Genomic DNA, 18,244 nt, shown 5'->3' with positions numbered 1-18,244 from the left:
CTTGGCCCCCATGACGGCCACCTCAGCGGTGGGCCATGCGTAGTTCACGTCGCCACGCAGGTGCTTGGAGCTCATCACGTCGTACGCTCCGCCGTACGCCTACGCACACAGACGCAAAGACACACACACACAGACACATAGACACACACACAGACACACACAAAGACAAACACACAGACACATAGACACACACACACAGACAAAGACACACACACACAGACACATACACAGACAAAGACACACAGACACAGACACACACACAGACACACAGAAACACACAGACACAACAACAACAACCGCCATTCGCCACTAAGTGGCGGTGACGTCACCACGACGCTTGTGCCAGGCCATGTGCACCTTGAGGCCACGTGGAGTGTCGAACGCCCGCTGGTAGGAGGTCACGGGGCAGACCCAGGTGCCACGGGTCGGCTGACTGAGATGGCTGGCTGGTGCACCACCTGTGCCCCCTACTGTGCCAACCTGCTGTGCTTTAGCCACCCGGCGCTCCGCTCGTTGTTGTGAGCGTCGCTCCTCCGCCCTCCGTTGTTGTTGGAGGGCGACTGCCTCCAACTGCCCAATAGCAGCGTCCTTCACGAGCCTCCTCCACAGAGGTGTCAAGATCGGTCTTGACACCGCTGGTACCAGTCATCGGCAAGTCCACTCAGCTCCACGTCCTCCTGTACCAAGTCACTCCATCTCTTCTCTAGCCCATGCCACGCCCGTTTTGCCCCCTCGATCCGGCCGAACAAAAGCTGTTTCGGCATGCGGTGGCTGGGCATGCGGGCTACATGACCCAGCCAACGCAGCCTTGCCTGCCGGAGGAGCTCACTAATGAGACATCTTTCAAGAATTTGTAAGCTCCTCACACAATCCAGCCTGGTTAAACCCAGGATGGATCGTAGGTAGGCCAGCCTAAATGTTTCTAACCGGCAAAAAAGCGTAGAGAAGGGAAGGAATGACCGTGGCCGAGATGACCTGAAGCTTCGTGCGGAGCGACAGACCAGGTAGCTTCCACACAGCGTTACGCAACCGATGAAAAGATAATGCCGCTCGACTGATTCAGAGTGAGACCTCTGCTGTTAAACCGGAGCCAAGGTATGGGAAACTCTCCACTCTCTCCACAACTGCCCCATCACCGATTGGAAGTTGTGGGGGTGGAGTGTCCGGTGGTACAAAATACCCAGGCAGGTGCTTAGTTTTGGTGGGGCTGATGGTAAGGCCCCACTTCTTGGTGGCAAGCTCCAGGTTCAGCAGCAGCGCCTCCAACTGCTCCTCTGAATGAGCAGCAATTACCAGATCATCAGCATACATAACGTGGTTGAGCAATAGGGAGCCATCCCTTGACCGCACCTGGGCATCGATCAGCCTCCCATTATATCTGTACCAAATGGAGATTCCCCCGGTACAGCTATTGAGGGCTTCACAAACTACGTGGTCCAAATAGATGTTAAATAATGTGGGAGCCAGAGGACATCCCTGTCGCACCCCAAAGTGTACAAGGAATGGCTCTGACTCCCGGCCACATAGTTTTACCCAGGCCCGCTCACCATCATGAAGGTCCTTAATGATCGTGAGCAGAGGGTCAGAGACTCCGAAAGTACGAAGAACAATCCAGAGCCCTGGCCTACTGATGGTATCATAGGCCTTGACCAGGTCAATAAAGTAGAGATATAGGCCTTGTTGGAATTCCTTACACCTCTGCTGTAGCAGATGGACAGAAAATATGGCATCTGTGCAGGACCGCCCTTTCCTGAAACCGCATTGGGGCTCCGCAAGCCTCTCCTCAGCGGGCCTAGCAAGGCGATGTTGAATAATCCTTGCCAGGACCTTTCCCGGCACACTGAGGAGTGAGATAACCCCTGTAGTTGTTACAGTCTGTGCAGTCCCCCTTCTTAAAGAGGGGGATCACCAGGGCATCCTTCCAATCCTGCGGAACCCGTCCAGTGGTCTAGACTGTTGTTATGTCATGTAGGGCAGTCTGTGCACAAACGCCACCCTCCCTCAGCATTTCGCTTGGGAGATGGTCTCTGCCCCGTGCCTTTCCTGGTCTCAGACTCCGGATCGCCCTCAGTACTTCCTCAACAGATGGCACCTCAGCCAGCCACTCACAAGGGGGACTTCTTCAAATATTTGAGGCCCCGCAGCCTGAGCAGGGTCATCCCCACTTTGTCCCACGATGTTTTACATGTCGAGGGATGTCCCCTCCACCAGGACTTCACAGAAATGCTCAGCAAATCTGCAAACCTGTTCCTGGGGGTCGGAGATTAGATCACCGTTTTTTCCCCTAATGGTGGTAAGAGGTGTGGCGCTGCAGGTTACTTTTTTGATGGAGTCAAATAGGGATTTGTGATCGCCGGCCACTGAGGCAGACTCCATCTCCTCAGCAACCCGCGACCACCACCCATCCTTGCAGCACCTCACGGCTTTCCGAACCTCGTCGCTTTTTCTCAACCATCATGAACACCTCCTCTGTCAGCCAGGGTCTCTGGGGAGGTCTGGACCGTGTACCCAAAGCAGCCATTGCAGCTGCATGAGTCACAGTCCTAAACCTCGCCCATTTACTCTCGACATCAGGAGGAGTGGGGGACGATGCCAACCCCAGCCGCAAGCGATGATGAAATTTTCGCTTGCAACTTTCATCAGCTAGCTGAGACCAGGCCACCTTAGGTTGGAATGAGGTCCTGGGTGTACACCCACCACCGGAGTGGAAGAATGGCAGGCGCATCTTACAGATGACTAGTCGATGGTCAGAGGGCAGATCAGCTCCACGGTAGGTCCTGGTGTCAAGGACATGGGCTCGCATCCGCTAGTCCGTCACTATGTAGTCCAGCAGATGTTCTTGCTTGGACCCGGCATGCATCCATGATGTTGTGTGGATGCGCCGATGCCGGAACAGCGTGTTGGTAATTACAAGCCCATGGGCTGCACAAAAATCTAGCAGCCTCCTACCGTTGTTATTGAGCTGATCTGGCCCATGCCCTCCCAATCACTCCAGACCAGGTGCCAGCATCATGACCAACTCGGACATTGAAGTAACCCAAAATGATGACTCTATCCCGAGGTGCCACTTTAGCCAGCACCTGTGACAGAAGGTCATAGAAGGCATCTGACTCATCGGCTTTGCCTGCATGCATCCACGGATGTTCGTCTTCGGTGGGGGCACAAGTAACCACGACCACCACTCCTCGCCTCCGGTTGATGGGAAGGCGAGCCCAAAGTAGTCTGGGGCTTACAGCTTCCCACACCTCACCGCCACGCTCCCACGCCCCCTTCATTCTTTTGTTCAAAAGAAGAGCCACACCCTGTTGTTTGGCAGTCTGCTGCCCCGAGTAGAAGACTGTCCACCCCTCATGGTGGCAGGAGCCAGAACCGGTCCAGCGGACCTCCTGAATGCCACAGAGATCCAGGCGGTACCGGTCCAGCTCCCGACAGAGGAGTGGCAGCCTCTCCTCCGCAGTGAGCGTTCGAACATTCCACGTGGCTATCCGTAGTGGCCTTTTCGTTGTTTCTGGAGGAGCCCCGAAGGTAGAGATTCAATCTCCTGGCTCCGCCAATTGGGGTTTGGCCAGGAGACATCATAGACGCCTGTCCCCCCGGGGCCTCCGGCACAAGCTTATTAATTAGATATTTTAGACGTGGTTTAGTGGTAATTTATTGAAGGTGGAGGGGTTACCAGCCCCTCGCACCCGTCCAGAGCCCCCATATAGTCGCTGTGGTGGTTACAGACGCCATGAGGGGAAAGGCCAATCGGAATTGGCCCTCCCCCCACGGCACTGCCCACGACAGCGTTGCCCGTCCGGCACCACGAGGAGGTAGGGGGTTGTTTTGCCAGACCAAAACAACCCCCGAAAAACACGCAGATACACACGCACACAGACACGCACGTGGGTGATGACCATAATCTTTGTGAGTGAGTGGTGATGAGTAGTGATTAGTGGTGAGTGAGCGGTGAGTGGTGGTGAGTGGTGGTGAGGCGCTTACCTTGCGAGTGATGACGGTGATCTTGGCGAGTGGTGGTGAGTGGTGAGTGGTGGTGAGTGAGTGGTGAGTAGTGGTGAGCGGTGGTGAGCGGTGGTGAGCGGTGGTGAGGTGCTCACCTTGCGGGTGATGACGGTGATCTTGGTGAGTAGTGGTGAGTGAGTGGTGGTGAGTGGTGGTGAGTGGTGGTGAGCGGTGGTGAGCGGTGGTGAGGTGCTCACCTTGCGAGTGATGACGGTGATCTTGGTGAGTGAGTGGTGAGTGGTGGTGAGTGGTGGTGAGCGGTGGTGAGCGGTGGTGAGTGAGTGGTGAGTGGTGGTGAGCCGTGGTGAGCGATGGTGAGGTGCTCACCTTGCGGGTGATGACGGTGATCTTGGTGAGTGTAGTGGTGAGTAGTGTTGAGCGGTGGTGAGCGGTGGTGAGGTGCTCACCTTGCGGGTGATGACGGTGATCTTGGTGAGTAGTGGTGAGCGGTGGTGAGTGAGTGGTGAGTGGTGGTGAGCGGTGGTGAGCGGTGGTGAGGTGCTCACCTTGCGGGTGATGACGGTGATCTTGATGAGTGGTGGTGAGTAGTGGTGAGTGAGTGGTGAGCGGTGGTGAGCGGTGGTGAGCGGTGGTGAGGTGCTCACCTTGCGAGTGATGACGGTGATCTTGGTGAGTGAGTGGTGAGTGGTGGTGAGCGGTGGTGAGCGGTGGTGAGTGAGTGGTGAGTGGTGGTGAGCGGTGGTGAGCGATGGTGAGGTGCTCACCTTGCGGGTGATGACGGTGATCTTGGTGAGTGTAGTGGTGAGTAGTGTTGAGCGGTGGTGAGCGGTGGTGAGGTGCTCACCTTGCGGGTGATGACGGTGATCTTGGTGAGTAGTGGTGAGCGGTGGTGAGTGAGTGGTGGTGAGTGAGTGGTGAGTGGTGGTGAGCGGTGGTGAGCGGTGGTGAGGTGCTCACCTTGCGGGTGATGACGGTGATCTTGGTGAGTGGTGGTGAGTAGTGGTGAGTGAGTGGTGAGCGGTGGTGAGCAGTGGTGAGCGGTGGTGAGGTGCTCACCTTGCGGGTGATGACGGTGATCTTGGGCACGGTGGCTTCAGCGAATGCGTAGAGTAGTTTGGCTCCGTGCCGAATGATGCCTCCGAACTCCTGGCTAGTACCTGCACCATCACCCACATCAACATTGACAGCAACAACATCATCATCACCACCACCAACAACAACAGTGTGGTGGTGGTGGTGAGCGTGGTGGCGGTGAGCGTGGTGGCGGTGAGCGTGGTGGCGGTGAGCGTGGTGGCGGTGAGCGTGGTGGTGAGCGTGGTGGTGAGTGTGTTGGTGAGCGTGGTGGTGAGCGTGGTGGTGAGCGTGGTGGTGAGTGTGGTGAGCGTGGTGGTGGTGAGTGTGGTGGTGAGCGTGGTGGTGGTGAGCGTGGTGGTGGTGAGCGTGGTGGTGGTGAGCGTGGCGGTGGCGAGCGTGGTGGTGGTGAGCGTGGTGGTGAGCGTGGTGGTGGTGAGCGTGGTGGTGGCGAGCATGGTGGTGGTGGTGGTGAGCGTGGTGGTGGTGGTGAGCGTGGTGGTGGTGAGCGTGGTGGTGGTGAGCGTGGCGGTGGTGAGCATGGTGGTGGTGAGTGTGGTGGTGGTGAGTGTGGTGGTGAGCGTGGTGGTGGTGAGCGTGGTGGTGAGCGTGGTGGTGAGTGTGGTGAGCGTGGTGGTGGTGGTTGTGGTGATGAGCGTGGTGAGCGGTCCGCGCACCGGGCAGGAACCCCGGCACGTCCACGAAGGTGATGAGGGGGATGTTGAAGGCGTCGCAGAAGCGGACAAAACGAGCCCCCTTCACAGACGCGTTGATGTCCAGGCAGCCTGGGGCACGCACACACACACACACCACACACACATACACACACCACACATACACACACATACACAAACATACACATACCACACACACATACACCACATACACACCACACACACCCCACACACACCACACACACACATACCCACACACCACACACACACATACCCACACACCACACATACACACACCACACACATACACACACCACACACCACACACATACACACACCACACACATACATACACCACACACATACACCACACACACCACACACACACACCACACACACATACACACCACACACACCACACACACACACACCACACATACACACACACCACCACACACACACACACACCACACACATACACACACACCACACACACACCACACACACGCACACCACACACACACGCACACCACACACACGCACGCACACACACGCACGCACACACACACACGCACGCACACACACACGCGCACACACACGCACACACACGCACACCACACACACACCACACACACACACACGCACAAACACACACCACACATACATACACACAGACACACACACCACACACACACAGACACGCACACACACGCACGCACACACACGCACACCACACACACACACATCACAGTTATTCACGGCACAGTCACTCGCGTCACAGTCACTCACGTCACAGTAACAGTCACGTCACAGCCACACACGTCACAGTCACAGTCACACACGTCACAGTCACGTCACAGTCACACACGTCTCAGTCACTCACGTCACAGTCACACACGTCACAGTCACGTCACAGTCACTCACGTCAGAGTCACTCACGTCACAGTCACATCACAGTCACGTCACAGTCACACACGTCACAGTCACACACGTCACAGTCACTCACGTCACAGTCACACACGTCACAGTCACACACGTCACAGTCACTCACGTCACAGTCACTCACGTCACAGTCACTCACGTCACAGTCACACACGTCACAGTCACACACGTCACAGTCACTCACGTCACAGTCACGTCACAGTCACTCACGTCACAGTCACGTCACAGTCACACACGTCACAGTCACACACGTCACAGTCACACACGTCACAGTCACTCACGTCACAGTCACACACGTCACAGTCACGTCACAGTCACACACGTCACAGTCACTCACGTCACAGTCACACACGTCACAGTCACTCACGTCACAGTCACACACGTCACAGTCACTCACGTCACAGTCACTCACGTCACAGTCACACACGTCACAGTCACACACGTCATAGTCACTCACGTCACAGTCACACACGTCACAGTCACACACGTCACAGTCACACACGTCACAGTCACTCACGTCACAGTCACGTCACAGTCACAGTCACGTCACAGTCACAGTCACGTCACAGTCACTCACGTCACAGTCACGTCACAGTCACTCACGTCACAGTCACTCACGTCACAGTCACTCATGTCACAGTCACGCACAGCCTGAGCACACCAGGTACTCAAGGTGAGCTCCTCACCACCCCCCCCGTGCCCCCCCCCGTGCCCCCCCCGTGCCCCCCCCCGTGCCCCCCCCCCCGCACCAGAGGCCACGCGTGGCTGGTTGCCCACGATGCCCACGGTGCGCCCGTTGAGGCGAGCGAATCCGACCAGCAGGTTGCGTGCGTAGCGCGGCATCAGCTCAAAGAAGTCGCCCTCGTCCACCGTCTGGGGGGGCACGGGGGGGGTCACGGGGGGGTCACGGGGGGGTCACGGGGTGAGGCACGGGGGGGTCACGGGGGGGTCACGGGGGGGGTCATGGGGGGTCGCGGGGTGAGACATGGGGGAGTAGTGGGGTCTGCGAGTGTTTTGCAAGTCTGTGTGTAGTGTGTGTATGTGCGCAGTGTGTCTATGTGCAGTGTGTCTGTGTGTAGTGTGTGTGTGTAGTGTGTGTCTGTGTGTGTGTGTCTGTGTGTGTGTGTCTGTGTGTAGTGTGTGTGTTTCTGTGTGTAGTGTGTGTGTATGTGTCTGTGTGTGTGTGTCTGTGTGTAGTGTGTGTCTGTGTGTAGTGTGTGCGCAGTGTGTCTATGTGCAGTGTGTGTGTGTGTCTAGTGTGTGTGTTTCTGTGTGTAGTGTGTGTCTGTGTGTAGTGTGTGTGTGTGTGTAGTGTGTGTCTGTGTGTGTGTGTCTGTGTGTGTGTGTCTGTGTGTAGTGTGTGTGTTTCTGTGTGTAGTGTGTGTGTGTATGTGTCTGTGTGTGTGTGTCTGTGTGTAGTGTGTGTCTGTGTGTAGTGTGTGCGCAGTGTGTCTATGTGCAGTGTGTGTGTGTGTCTAGTGTGTGTGTTTCTGTGTGTAGTGTGTGTCTGTGTGTGTGTCTGTGTGTAGTGTGTGTGTTTCTGTGTGTAGTGTGTGTGTGTCTGTGTGTGTGTGTCTGTGTGTGTGTGTGTCTGTGTGTAGTGTGTGTCTGTGTGTGTCTGTCTGTGTGTGTGTCTGTGTGTGTGTGTGTGTCTGTGTGTAGTGTATGTCTGTGTGTATCTGTGTGTGTGTGTGTGTGTCTGTCTGTGTGTGTGTGTCTGTGTGTGCGTGTGTCTGTGTGTGTGTGTTTGTGCGCATGTAGCGAATGTGTGCGTACAATGAACTTCTTTCGCACTGTACGTGGCCAACTGTACAAATAGGAGGGTGGGTGAGTGACTGTGTGAGTGGGTGAGTGACTATGTGAGTGGGTAAGTGACTGTGTGAGTGGGTGAGTGACTGTGTGAGTGGGTGAGTGACTATGTGAGTGACTGTGTGAGTGAGTGAGTGACTGTGTGAGTGGGTGAGTGACTGTGTGAGTGGGTGAGTGACTGTGTGAGTGACTGAGTGGGTGAGTGACTGTGTGAGTGGGTGAGTGACTGTGTGAGTGACTGTGTGAGTGGGTGAGTGACTATGTGAGTGGGTGAGTATGTAGTCTGTGTGTTTTGTGTGTGTGTAGCGATGGTACTGTGTGGATTATGTCCAGAATGTCTGTGTAGTGTGCGTGTAGTTGTGAGTGTGTGTAGTGTGTGTGTAGTTGTGTGTGTGTGTAGTGTGTGTAGTGTGTGTCTGTAGTGTGTGTGTCTGTAGTGTGTGTGTGTAGTGTGTGTGTGTATGTACTGTGTGTTGTGTGTGTATGTAGTATGTGTATGAAGTGTGTGTAGTGTGTGTGTGTAGTGTATGTGTGTGTAGTGTGTGTAGTGTACGTGTGTAGTGTGTGTGTATGTAGTGTGTGTAGTGTGTGTGTAGTGTGTGTGTGTGTATAGTGTAGTGTATAGTGTAGTGTGTGGTGTGTGTGTAGTGTGTGTGTAGTGTGTGTATAGTGTAGTGTATAGTGTAGTGTGTGGTGTGTGTGTAGTGTTTAGAGTAGTTTATATTGTATTGTACAGTGTAGTGTATAGTGTAGTGTGTGGTGTTGTGTAGTGTATAGTGTAGTGTATAGTGTAGTGTGTGTGTAGTATGTGTGTAGTGTATAGTGTAGTGTATAGTGTAGTGTATAGCGTAGTGTGTGTAGTGTATAGTGTAGTGTGTGTATAGTATAGTGTAGTGTGTGTATAGTATAGTGTAGTGTGTATAGTATAGTGTAGTGTGCATTGTGTATAGTGTAGTGTATAGTGTAGTGTGTGGTGTGTAGTGTATAGTGTAGTGTATAGTGTAGTGTATAGTATAGTGTATAGTGTAGTGTAGTATGTATAATATAGTGGAGTGTATAGTGTAGTGTAGTGTGTGTATAGTATAGTGTATAGTGTAGTGTATAGTAGTGTAGTGTATAGTAGTGTAGTGTATAGTGTAGTGTATAGTAGTGTAGTGTATAGTGTAGTGTATAGTGTAGTGTATAGTAGTGTAGTGTATAGTGTAGTGTATAGTAGTGTAGTGTATAGTAGTGTAGTGTATAGTAGTGTAGTGTATAGTAGTGTAGTGTATAGTAGTGTAGTGTATAGTCGTGTATAGTGTAGTGTATAGTACAGTGTATAGTACAGTGTATAGTACCGTGTGGATGATATCCAGCATGTCGTACGCCTTGGAGGACTCCAGCGGCACCACCGTGTCCAGCCCCGGGACCAGACGGTCACTGTCAACATCATCATCATCACCATCAACATAATCAACATCGTCACCATCACCACCATCACCACCATCACTGTGTCCCATCTGGGCACCAGCCTTGTGCTCCGCCCCCCAGCCCCGCCCACCTGGGGTCATGTGACACCCTGACAGGTGCAGGGTCGCGGTTGCTGAGCGGCAGGAAGTTGTAAAACTCGCGTAGGTTGAGCAGCGCGTCCACGTCGTTCTCAAACGCCCGGTGAGCCACGCCTGGCGGACACCACGGGACAACGACACCAACACCACCAACACCGTCACCATCAACACCGTCACCACCAACGCCGTCATCACCAACGCCGTCACCACCAACGCCGTCGCCACTAACACCGCCGCCACCAACACCGAGTGTACGAGTCCGTGAGTGTATGAGTGAGTGAGTGTATGAGTGGGTGAGTGTGTGAGTGTATGAGTGAGTGTATGAGTGAGTGTATGAGTGAGTGGGCGAGTGAGTGGGTGAGTGTGTGAGGTGTGGGAAGCTGTAAGCCCCAGGCTACTTTGGGCTCGCCTTCCCATCAACCGGAGGCGAGGAGTGGTGGTCGTAGTTACTTATGCCCCCACCGAAGACGAACATCCGTGGAGGGATGCAGGCAAAGCCAATGAGTCATATGCCTTCTATGACCTCCTGTCACAGGTGCTGGCTAAAGTGGCCCCTCGGGATAGAGTCATCTCATTTGGCCACATGCCCTCCCAGCATTGAACCATTTCCTAGACCACATTGATTCCAGACACCCATCAATCAAATTCACCATGGAAGTGGAGAAAGATGGCAAGCTGCCATTCTTGGATGTTCTGTTTGAGAGGAGGACTAATGGCTCTTTCGGACATTCTGTTTACAGGAATTCCACTCACACAGACTCCTACTTGAAGCCTGATTCCCACCACCACCCGACTCAAAAGAACTCTCTCATCAAAACATTATACCATAGGGCTCATTGCATTTCTGACCAACACCACCTGGCCAGTGAATTAAAACATGTACATCTGGCCCTCAAGATGAATGGATACTCTGACCGTACCATCTGCCAAGCTGTTTCTCCCACCATACAGAAACAACCACCTGATCAAAAGCATCACATTACCATACATAGCAGGCATTACAAAAAAGATTCCCAAAATTCTAAACAAACACAAGATCCAGGTCCGGTTCAATACAGTACACACAATTCGTGATCTGATCCCATCCGTAAAGGATGTCATTCCTGACTTACAGTACCCCGGTGTTTACAAATTGAGTTGTACCTGCGGTAACTGCTATATCGGGGAGACGAAACGACATATCTCTGACCGAATCCGCGAGCACAAATCAGATTTTAAATACGGCAGAACTAATTCTTCGGCCGTGGCTGATCATTGTTTCAACACAGTGGGTTCTCATGACATTATTTTCTCCGATACCAAAGTGCTCTGCAAACCTCCTGGTTATTACCAGAGATTTGTCCATGAGGCCATCCAGATATACAAACACAGACACAACTTCAACCAAGAGGATGGTTTCAAATTGAGCAACCATTGGAAAGATGTTATAAATCAAGTCAAACTTTAGCTGCCTTATCATTGAACAGCCATTTCCATTGCTTTCTAACAAAAAATGGGGCTGCACTCGCTTCATGCAGTACGCCATCGCTCCCCCCGAACCCCCTGCAGCTTAACAAAAGGCGGCTGAACTCAGCCCTCCCCCCTAACCCATGTCCCTTTCTGGCTCCTCCCCCTCCCTTAACCTGTATATAAACCCAGCCATCTCAGAGCTGTCCACTGGAGTGATTGGAAGGCATGGGCCAGATCAGCTCAATAACAACGGTAAGGAGGCTGCTAGATTTTTGTGCAGCCCATGGGCTTGTAATTACCAACGCGCTGTTCCGGCATCGGCGCATCCACACATCACCGATGCATGCCGGGTCCAAGCAAGAACATCTGCTGGACTACATAGTGACGGAACAGCGGATGCGAGTTCATGTCCTTGACACCAGGACCTACCGTGGAGCTGATCTGCCCTCTGACCATCGACTAGTCATCTGCAAGATGCTCCTGCCATTGTTCCACTCCGGTGGTGGGTGTACACCCACGACCCCATTCCAACCTAAAGTGGCCTGGTCTCAGTTAGCTAATGAAAGTTGCAAGCGAGAATTTCATCATCGCCTGCGACTGGGGTTGGCATCGTCCCCCACTCCTCCTGATGTTGAGATTAAATGGGCGAGGTTTAGGACTGTGACTCATGCAGCTGCAATGGCTGCTTTGGGTACGCGGTCCAGACCTCCCCAGAGACTCTGGCTGACAGAGGAGTTGTTCAGGATAGTTGAGAAAAAGCGACAGGCCCACTCTAATCGGCTACAGCATCCCACGTCAGAGAATGAGGAGGCTTATCGCAGCCTTCACTTGGAGGTTTGGAGAGCCGTGAGGCGCTGCAAGGATGGGTGGTGGTCGCGGGTTGCTGAGGAGATGGGGTCTGCCTCAGTGACCCGCGATCACAAATCTCTATTTAACTCCATCAAAAAAGTAACCTGCAGCGCCACACCTATTACCATCATTATGGGAAAAAACGGTGATCCAATCTCTGACCCCCAGGAACAGGTTTGCAGATTTGCTGAGCATTTCTGTGAGGTCCTGGGGGAGGGGGAATCCCTCAGTCAAGAAAACATCGTGGCACAAAGTGGGGGCTGCTGAGGCTGCGGTGCCTCAAATATTGGAATAAGTCACCCCCTGTGAGTGGCTGGCTGAGGTACCATCTGTTGAGGAAGTACTGAAGGCGATCCAGAGTCTGAGACCAGGAAAGGCACCGGGCAGAAATGATCTCCCAAGCGAAATGCTGAGGGAGGGTGGCGTTTGTGCACAGACTGCCCTATATGACATCATAACAACACTCTGGACCAATGGACGGGTTCCGCAGGATTGGAAGGATGCCCTGGTGGTCCCCCTCTTTAGGAAGGGGGACCGCACAGACTGTAACAACTACAGAGGCATCTCACTCCTCAGTGTGCCGGGAAAGGTCTTGACAAGGATTGTTCAACATCGTCTTGCTCGGCACGCTGAGGAGAGGCTTGCGGAGCCCCAATGCGGTTTCAGGAAAGGGCGGTCATGCACAGATACAATATTTTCTGTCTGTCTGCTACAGAGGTGTAGGGAATTCCAACAAGACCTATATATCTGCTTTATTGACCTGGTCAAGGCCTATGATATCATCAGTAGGCCAGGGCTCTGTGTTGTTCTTCGTGCTTTCGGAGTCCCTGACCCTCTGCTCACGATCATTAAGGACCTTCATGATGGTGAGCGGGCCCGGGTAAAACTACGTGGCCAGGAGTCAGAGCCATTCCTTGTACACCTTGGGGTGCGACAAGGATGTCCTCTGGCTCCCACATTATTTAACATCTATTTTGACCACGTAGTTCGTGAAGCCTTCAATAGCTGTACCGGGGGAATCTCCATATGGTGCAGATATAATGGGAGGCTGATCGATGCCCGGGTGCGGTCAAGGGATGGCTCCTTATTGCTCAACCACGTTATGTATGCTGATGATTTCGTAAAAGCTGCTCATTCAGAGGAGGAGTTGGAGATGTTGCTGCTGAGACTGGAGCGTGCCACTAAGAGATGGGGCCTTACCATCAGCCCCACCAAAACTAAGCACCTGCCTGGGTATTTTGTACCATTGGACACTCCACCCCCACAACTCCCAATCGGTGATGGGGCAGTTGTGGAGAGAGTGGAGAGTTTCCCATACCTGGGCAGTGTGCTCATGACCGGCTCCGGTTTAACAGCAGAGGTCTCACTCCGAATCAGTTGAGCAGCAATATCTTTTCATCAGTTGCGTAACGCTGTGTGGAAGCTACCTGGTCTGTCGCTCCGCACTAAGCTTCAGGTCTTCTCGGCCACGGTAATTCCCTCCCTTCTCTACTCTTGCGAAACGTGGACCCCCTTAATGGAGCATCTTCGCCAGTTAGAAACATTTAGGCTGGACTGCCTACGATCCATCCTGGGTTTAACCAGGCTGGATTGTGTGAGGAGCTCACAAATCCTCGAAAGATCTGGGCAAAGTCCCATCGGTGAGCTCCTTCGGCAAGCAAGGCTGCGTTGGCTGGGTCATGTAGCCCGCATGCCCAGCCACCGCATGCCTAAACAGCTTTTGTTTGGCCGGATAGAGTGGGCTAAATAGGTGCAGCACAGGCTAGAGAAGAGATGGAGTGATGTGGTACAGGAGGACGTGGAGCTGAGTGGATTTGCCGATGACCGGTACCAGCGGTGTCAAGATCGGCCTCTTTGGAGGAGGCTCGTGAAGGACGCTATTGGGCAGTTGGAGGCAGTCGCCCTCCAACAACAACGGAGGGCGGAGGAGCGACGCTCACAACAATGAGCGGAGCGCCGGGTTGCTAAAGCACAGCAAGTTGGCACAGTAGGGGGCACAGGTGATGCATCAGCCAGTCATCTCAGTCATTTCAGTCAGTCGACCCGTGGCACCTGGGTCTGCCCCGTGACCTCCTGCCAGCAGGCATTCGACACTTCACGTGGCCTCAAGGTGCACATGGCCTGCCACAAGCGTCGTGGTGACGTCACCGCCACTTAGTGGCAAATGGCGGTTGTTGTTGTTGTATGAGTGAGTGAGCGTATGAGTGAGTGTGTGAGTGTATGAGTGAGTGTGTGAGTGTATGAGTGAGTGTATGAGTGAGTGAGTGTATGAGTGAGTGTATGAGTGAGTGAGTGTATGAGTGAGTGAGTGTATGAGTGAGTGTATGAGTGAGTGAGTGTATGAGTGAGTGAGTGTATGAGTGAGTGTATGAGTGAGTGAGTGTGTGAGTGTATGAGTGAGTGAGTGAGTGTATGAGCGAGTGAGTGAGTGTATGAGTGAGTGTATGAGTGAGTGAGTGTGTGAGTGAGTGAGTGTGTTGGTGCCCACCTGATATGACCGTGTGAGTGAGTATGTGAGTGAGTGTGTGAGTGAGTGTATGAGTGAGTGTATGAGTATGTGAGTGAGTGTATGAGTGAGTGTATGAGTGAGTGAGTGTATGAGTGAGTGAGTGTATGAGTGAGTGTATGAGTGAGTGTATGAGTGAGTGAGTGAGTGTATGAGTGAGTGAGTGTATGAGTGAGTGAGTGTATGAGTGAGTGAGTGTATGAGTGTATGAGTGAGTGTATGAGTGAGTGTATGAGTGAGTGAGTGTATGAGTGAGTGAGTGTATGAGTGAGTGAGTGTATGAGTGAGTGAGTGTATGAGTAAGTGAATGAGTGAGTGAGTGTATGAGTGAGTGAGTGTATGAGTGAGTGAGTGTACGAGTGAGTGTGTGAGTGAGTGTATGAGTGAGTGTATGAGTGTATGAGTGAGTGTGTGAGTGAGTGTGTTGGTGCCCACCCGATGTGACCGTGTGAGTGTTGGCTCCACCAAGCTGTTCCTGGCTCACGTCCTCATTGGTCACCGACTTCACAACATCGGGACCCGTGATGAACAGGTACGACGTGTCCTGTAACACACACAAACAGATACATACACACACAGACACACATATACATACACACACACACACAGATATACACACACACACACACGCAGATATACAACAACTGCCATCGCCACTAAGTGGCGGTGACGTCACCACGACGCTTGTGCCAGGCTATGTGCACCTTGAGGCCATGTGAAGTGTCGAACGCCCGCAGGCAGGAGGTCACGGGGCAGACCCAGGTGCCACGGGTCGACTGACTGAGATGACTGGCTGGTGCACCACCTGTGCCCCCTACTGTGCCAACCTGCTGTGCTTTAGCCACCCGGCGCTCCGCTCGTTGTTGTGAGTGTCGCTCCTCCGCCCTCCGTTGTTGTTGGAGGGCGACTGCCTCCAACTGCCCAATAGCGTCCTTCACGAGCCTCCTTCACAGAGGCCGATCTTGACACCGCTGGTACCAGTCATCGGCAAGTCCACTCAGCTCCACGTCCTCCTGTACCACATCACTCCATCTCTTCTCTAGCCCGTGCCGCGCCCATTTAGCCCCCTCGATCCGGCCGAACAAAAGCTGTTTCGGCATGCGGTGGCTGGGCATGGGGCTACATGACCCAGCCAACGCAGCCTTGCCTGCCGGAGGAGCTCACCGATGGGACCTTGCCCACATCTTTCAAGGATTTTTGAGCTCCTCACACAATCCAGCCTGGTTAAACCCAGGATGGAACGTAGGCAGGCCAACCTAAATGTTTCCAACCGGCGAAGATGCTCCATTAAGAGGGTCCACGTTTCGCAAGCGTAGAGAAGGGAGGGAATGACCGTGGCCGAGAAGACCTGAAGCTTAGTGCGGGTGGGTGGCCCCTCGTGTACTGTTCCGGCCTTCATAGGTGCTCGCTAACAGCACTTGCCCCTACAGTCTGTTAAGGCTATATGGGGGATCTTTTTATCTTTGTACACGTATGTGTGTATGTGTGTGTGTCTGTGTGTGTGTCTGTGTGTGAGTGTGAGTGTGTCTGTGTGTGTGTCTGTGTATGTAGTGTGTGTGTGAGTGTGTGTGTGTCTGTATGTGTGTGAGTGTGTGTGTGTGTGTCTGTGTGTGCGTGAGACGTCACCTTGACCATGAAAGTGAAGTCTGTGTGTGAGTGTGTGTGTGTAGTGTGTGTGTGTAGTGTGTGTGTGTGAGTGTGTCTGTGTGTGTGTGTGTAGTGTGTGTGTGTGAGTGTGTGTGTCTGTATGTGTGTGAGTCTGTGTGTGTGAGTGTGTGTGTCTGTGTGTGTGTGAGACTTCACCTTGACCATGAAAGTGAAATCTGTGAGTGTGTGAGTGTGTGTGTGTAGTGTGTGTGTGTAGTGTGTGTGTGAGTGTGTGAGTCTGTGTGTGTGAGTGTGTCTGTGTGTGTGTCTGTGTGTGCGTGAGATGTCACCTTGACCATGAAAGTGAAGTCTGTGAGTGTGTGTGTGCGTGTGTGTGTGTAGTGTGTGTGTGTCTGTGTGTGCGTGAGACGTCACCTTGACCATGAAAGTAAAGTCTGTGAGTGTGTGAGTGTGTGTGTGCGTGTGTGTCTGTGTGTGTGTCTGTGTGTGTGTCTGTGTGTGTGAGACGTCACCTTGACCATGAAAGTGAAGTCTGTGAGTGTGTGTGTGTCTGTGTGTGTGAGTGTGTAGTGTGTGTGTAGTGTGTGTGTGTCTGTGTGTGCGTGAGACTTCACCTTGACCATGAAAGTGAAGTCTGAGTGTGTCTGTGTCTGTGTGTGTGAGTGTGTAGTGTGTGTGTGTGTTGTGTGTGTGTGTGTGTAGTGTGTGTGTGTGAGACTTCACCTTGACCATGAAAGTGAAGTCTGTGAGTGTGTCTGTATCTGTGTGTGTGAGTGTGTAGTGTGTGTGTGTAGTGTGTGTGTGTAGTGTGTGTGTGAGACTTCACCTTGACCATGAAAGTGAAGTCTGTGAGTGTGTCTGTGTCTGTGTGTGTGTAGTGTGTGTGTGTGTAGTGTGTGTGTGTAGTGTGTGTGTGAGACTTCACCTTGACCATGAAAGTGAAGTCTGTGAGTGTGTCTGTGTCTGTGAGTGTGTAGTGTGTGTGTGTGTAGTGTGTGTGTGTAGTGTGTGTGTGTAGTGTGTGTGTGAGACTTCACCTTGACCATGAAAGTGAAGTCTGAGTGTGTGTGTGTCTGTGTGTGTGAGTGTGTAGTGTGTGTGTGTGTGTCTGTGTCTGTGTGTGCGTGAGACTTCACCTTGACCATGAAAGTGAAGTCTGTGAGTGTGTGTGTGTGTCTGTGTGTGTGAGTGTGTAGTGTGTGTGTGTGTAGTGTGTGTGTGTAGTGTGTGTGTGAGACTTTACCTTGACCATGAAAGTGAAGTCTGTGAGTGCTGGGGAGTAGACGGCACCCCCGGCACAGGGACCCATGATGAGAGAGATCTGGGGCACCACTCCTGACGACATCACGTTCCTCTACACCGTCACCAACATCACCAACATCACCAACATCACCACCATCACCACAAACACCACAAACACCACCACCATCACCATTACCATCACCATCATCACCATCACCACCACATCACGTTCCTCTACATCGCCACCATCACCAACATCACCATCATCACCGTTACCATCATCACCATCATCACGACATCACGTTCCTCTACACCGCCACCATCACCAACATCACCATCATCACCGTTACCATCATCACCATCATCACGACATCACGTTCCTCTACAGCAACAACATCACCACGGCCTCCATTACCATCACCACCGTTACCATCACTATTACCATCACTCATCATCACCACCACAACATCACCACCACGATATCACCATCACTCACCATCATTATGACATCACCACCATGGTGGTGGCAGTGGTGGTGGTGGCTGTGGTGGTGGTGGTAGTGGTGGCTGTGGCGGTGGTGGTAG

At 52.9% G+C, this 18,244-nt stretch overlaps 1 protein-coding gene across 1 annotated transcript in view; it reads right to left on the bottom strand.

The window, feature by feature from the left end:
- The window catches only part of PCCB (propionyl-CoA carboxylase subunit beta), a 35,074-nt gene that overhangs the window by 4,034 nt on the left and 12,796 nt on the right, over positions 1-18,244 (bottom strand). The window contains exons 6-13 of the mRNA XM_032978550.2: positions 17,662-17,772; positions 15,246-15,354; positions 10,000-10,120; positions 9,797-9,878; positions 7,400-7,523; positions 5,712-5,819; positions 5,020-5,120; positions 1-99 (exon numbers count right to left, since the gene is read on the bottom strand). Of these exons, the coding sequence (XP_032834441.1) occupies positions 1-99; positions 5,020-5,120; positions 5,712-5,819; positions 7,400-7,523; positions 9,797-9,878; positions 10,000-10,120; positions 15,246-15,354; positions 17,662-17,772 (855 nt within the window). The remainder of the gene's footprint in view (positions 100-5,019; positions 5,121-5,711; positions 5,820-7,399; positions 7,524-9,796; positions 9,879-9,999; positions 10,121-15,245; positions 15,355-17,661; positions 17,773-18,244) is intronic.

Source organism: Petromyzon marinus, chromosome 67 (genome assembly GCF_048934315.1).
Source record: "Petromyzon marinus isolate PM22_M1 ecotype Great Lakes invasive population chromosome 67, UKy_Petmar_22M1.pri1.0, whole genome shotgun sequence".
In the NCBI taxonomy this organism is placed as follows: domain Eukaryota; kingdom Metazoa; phylum Chordata; class Hyperoartia; order Petromyzontiformes; family Petromyzontidae; genus Petromyzon; species Petromyzon marinus.
Note: the sequence above shows the minus strand (reverse complement) of the source record. Positions and strands in the feature narration are given on the sequence as shown.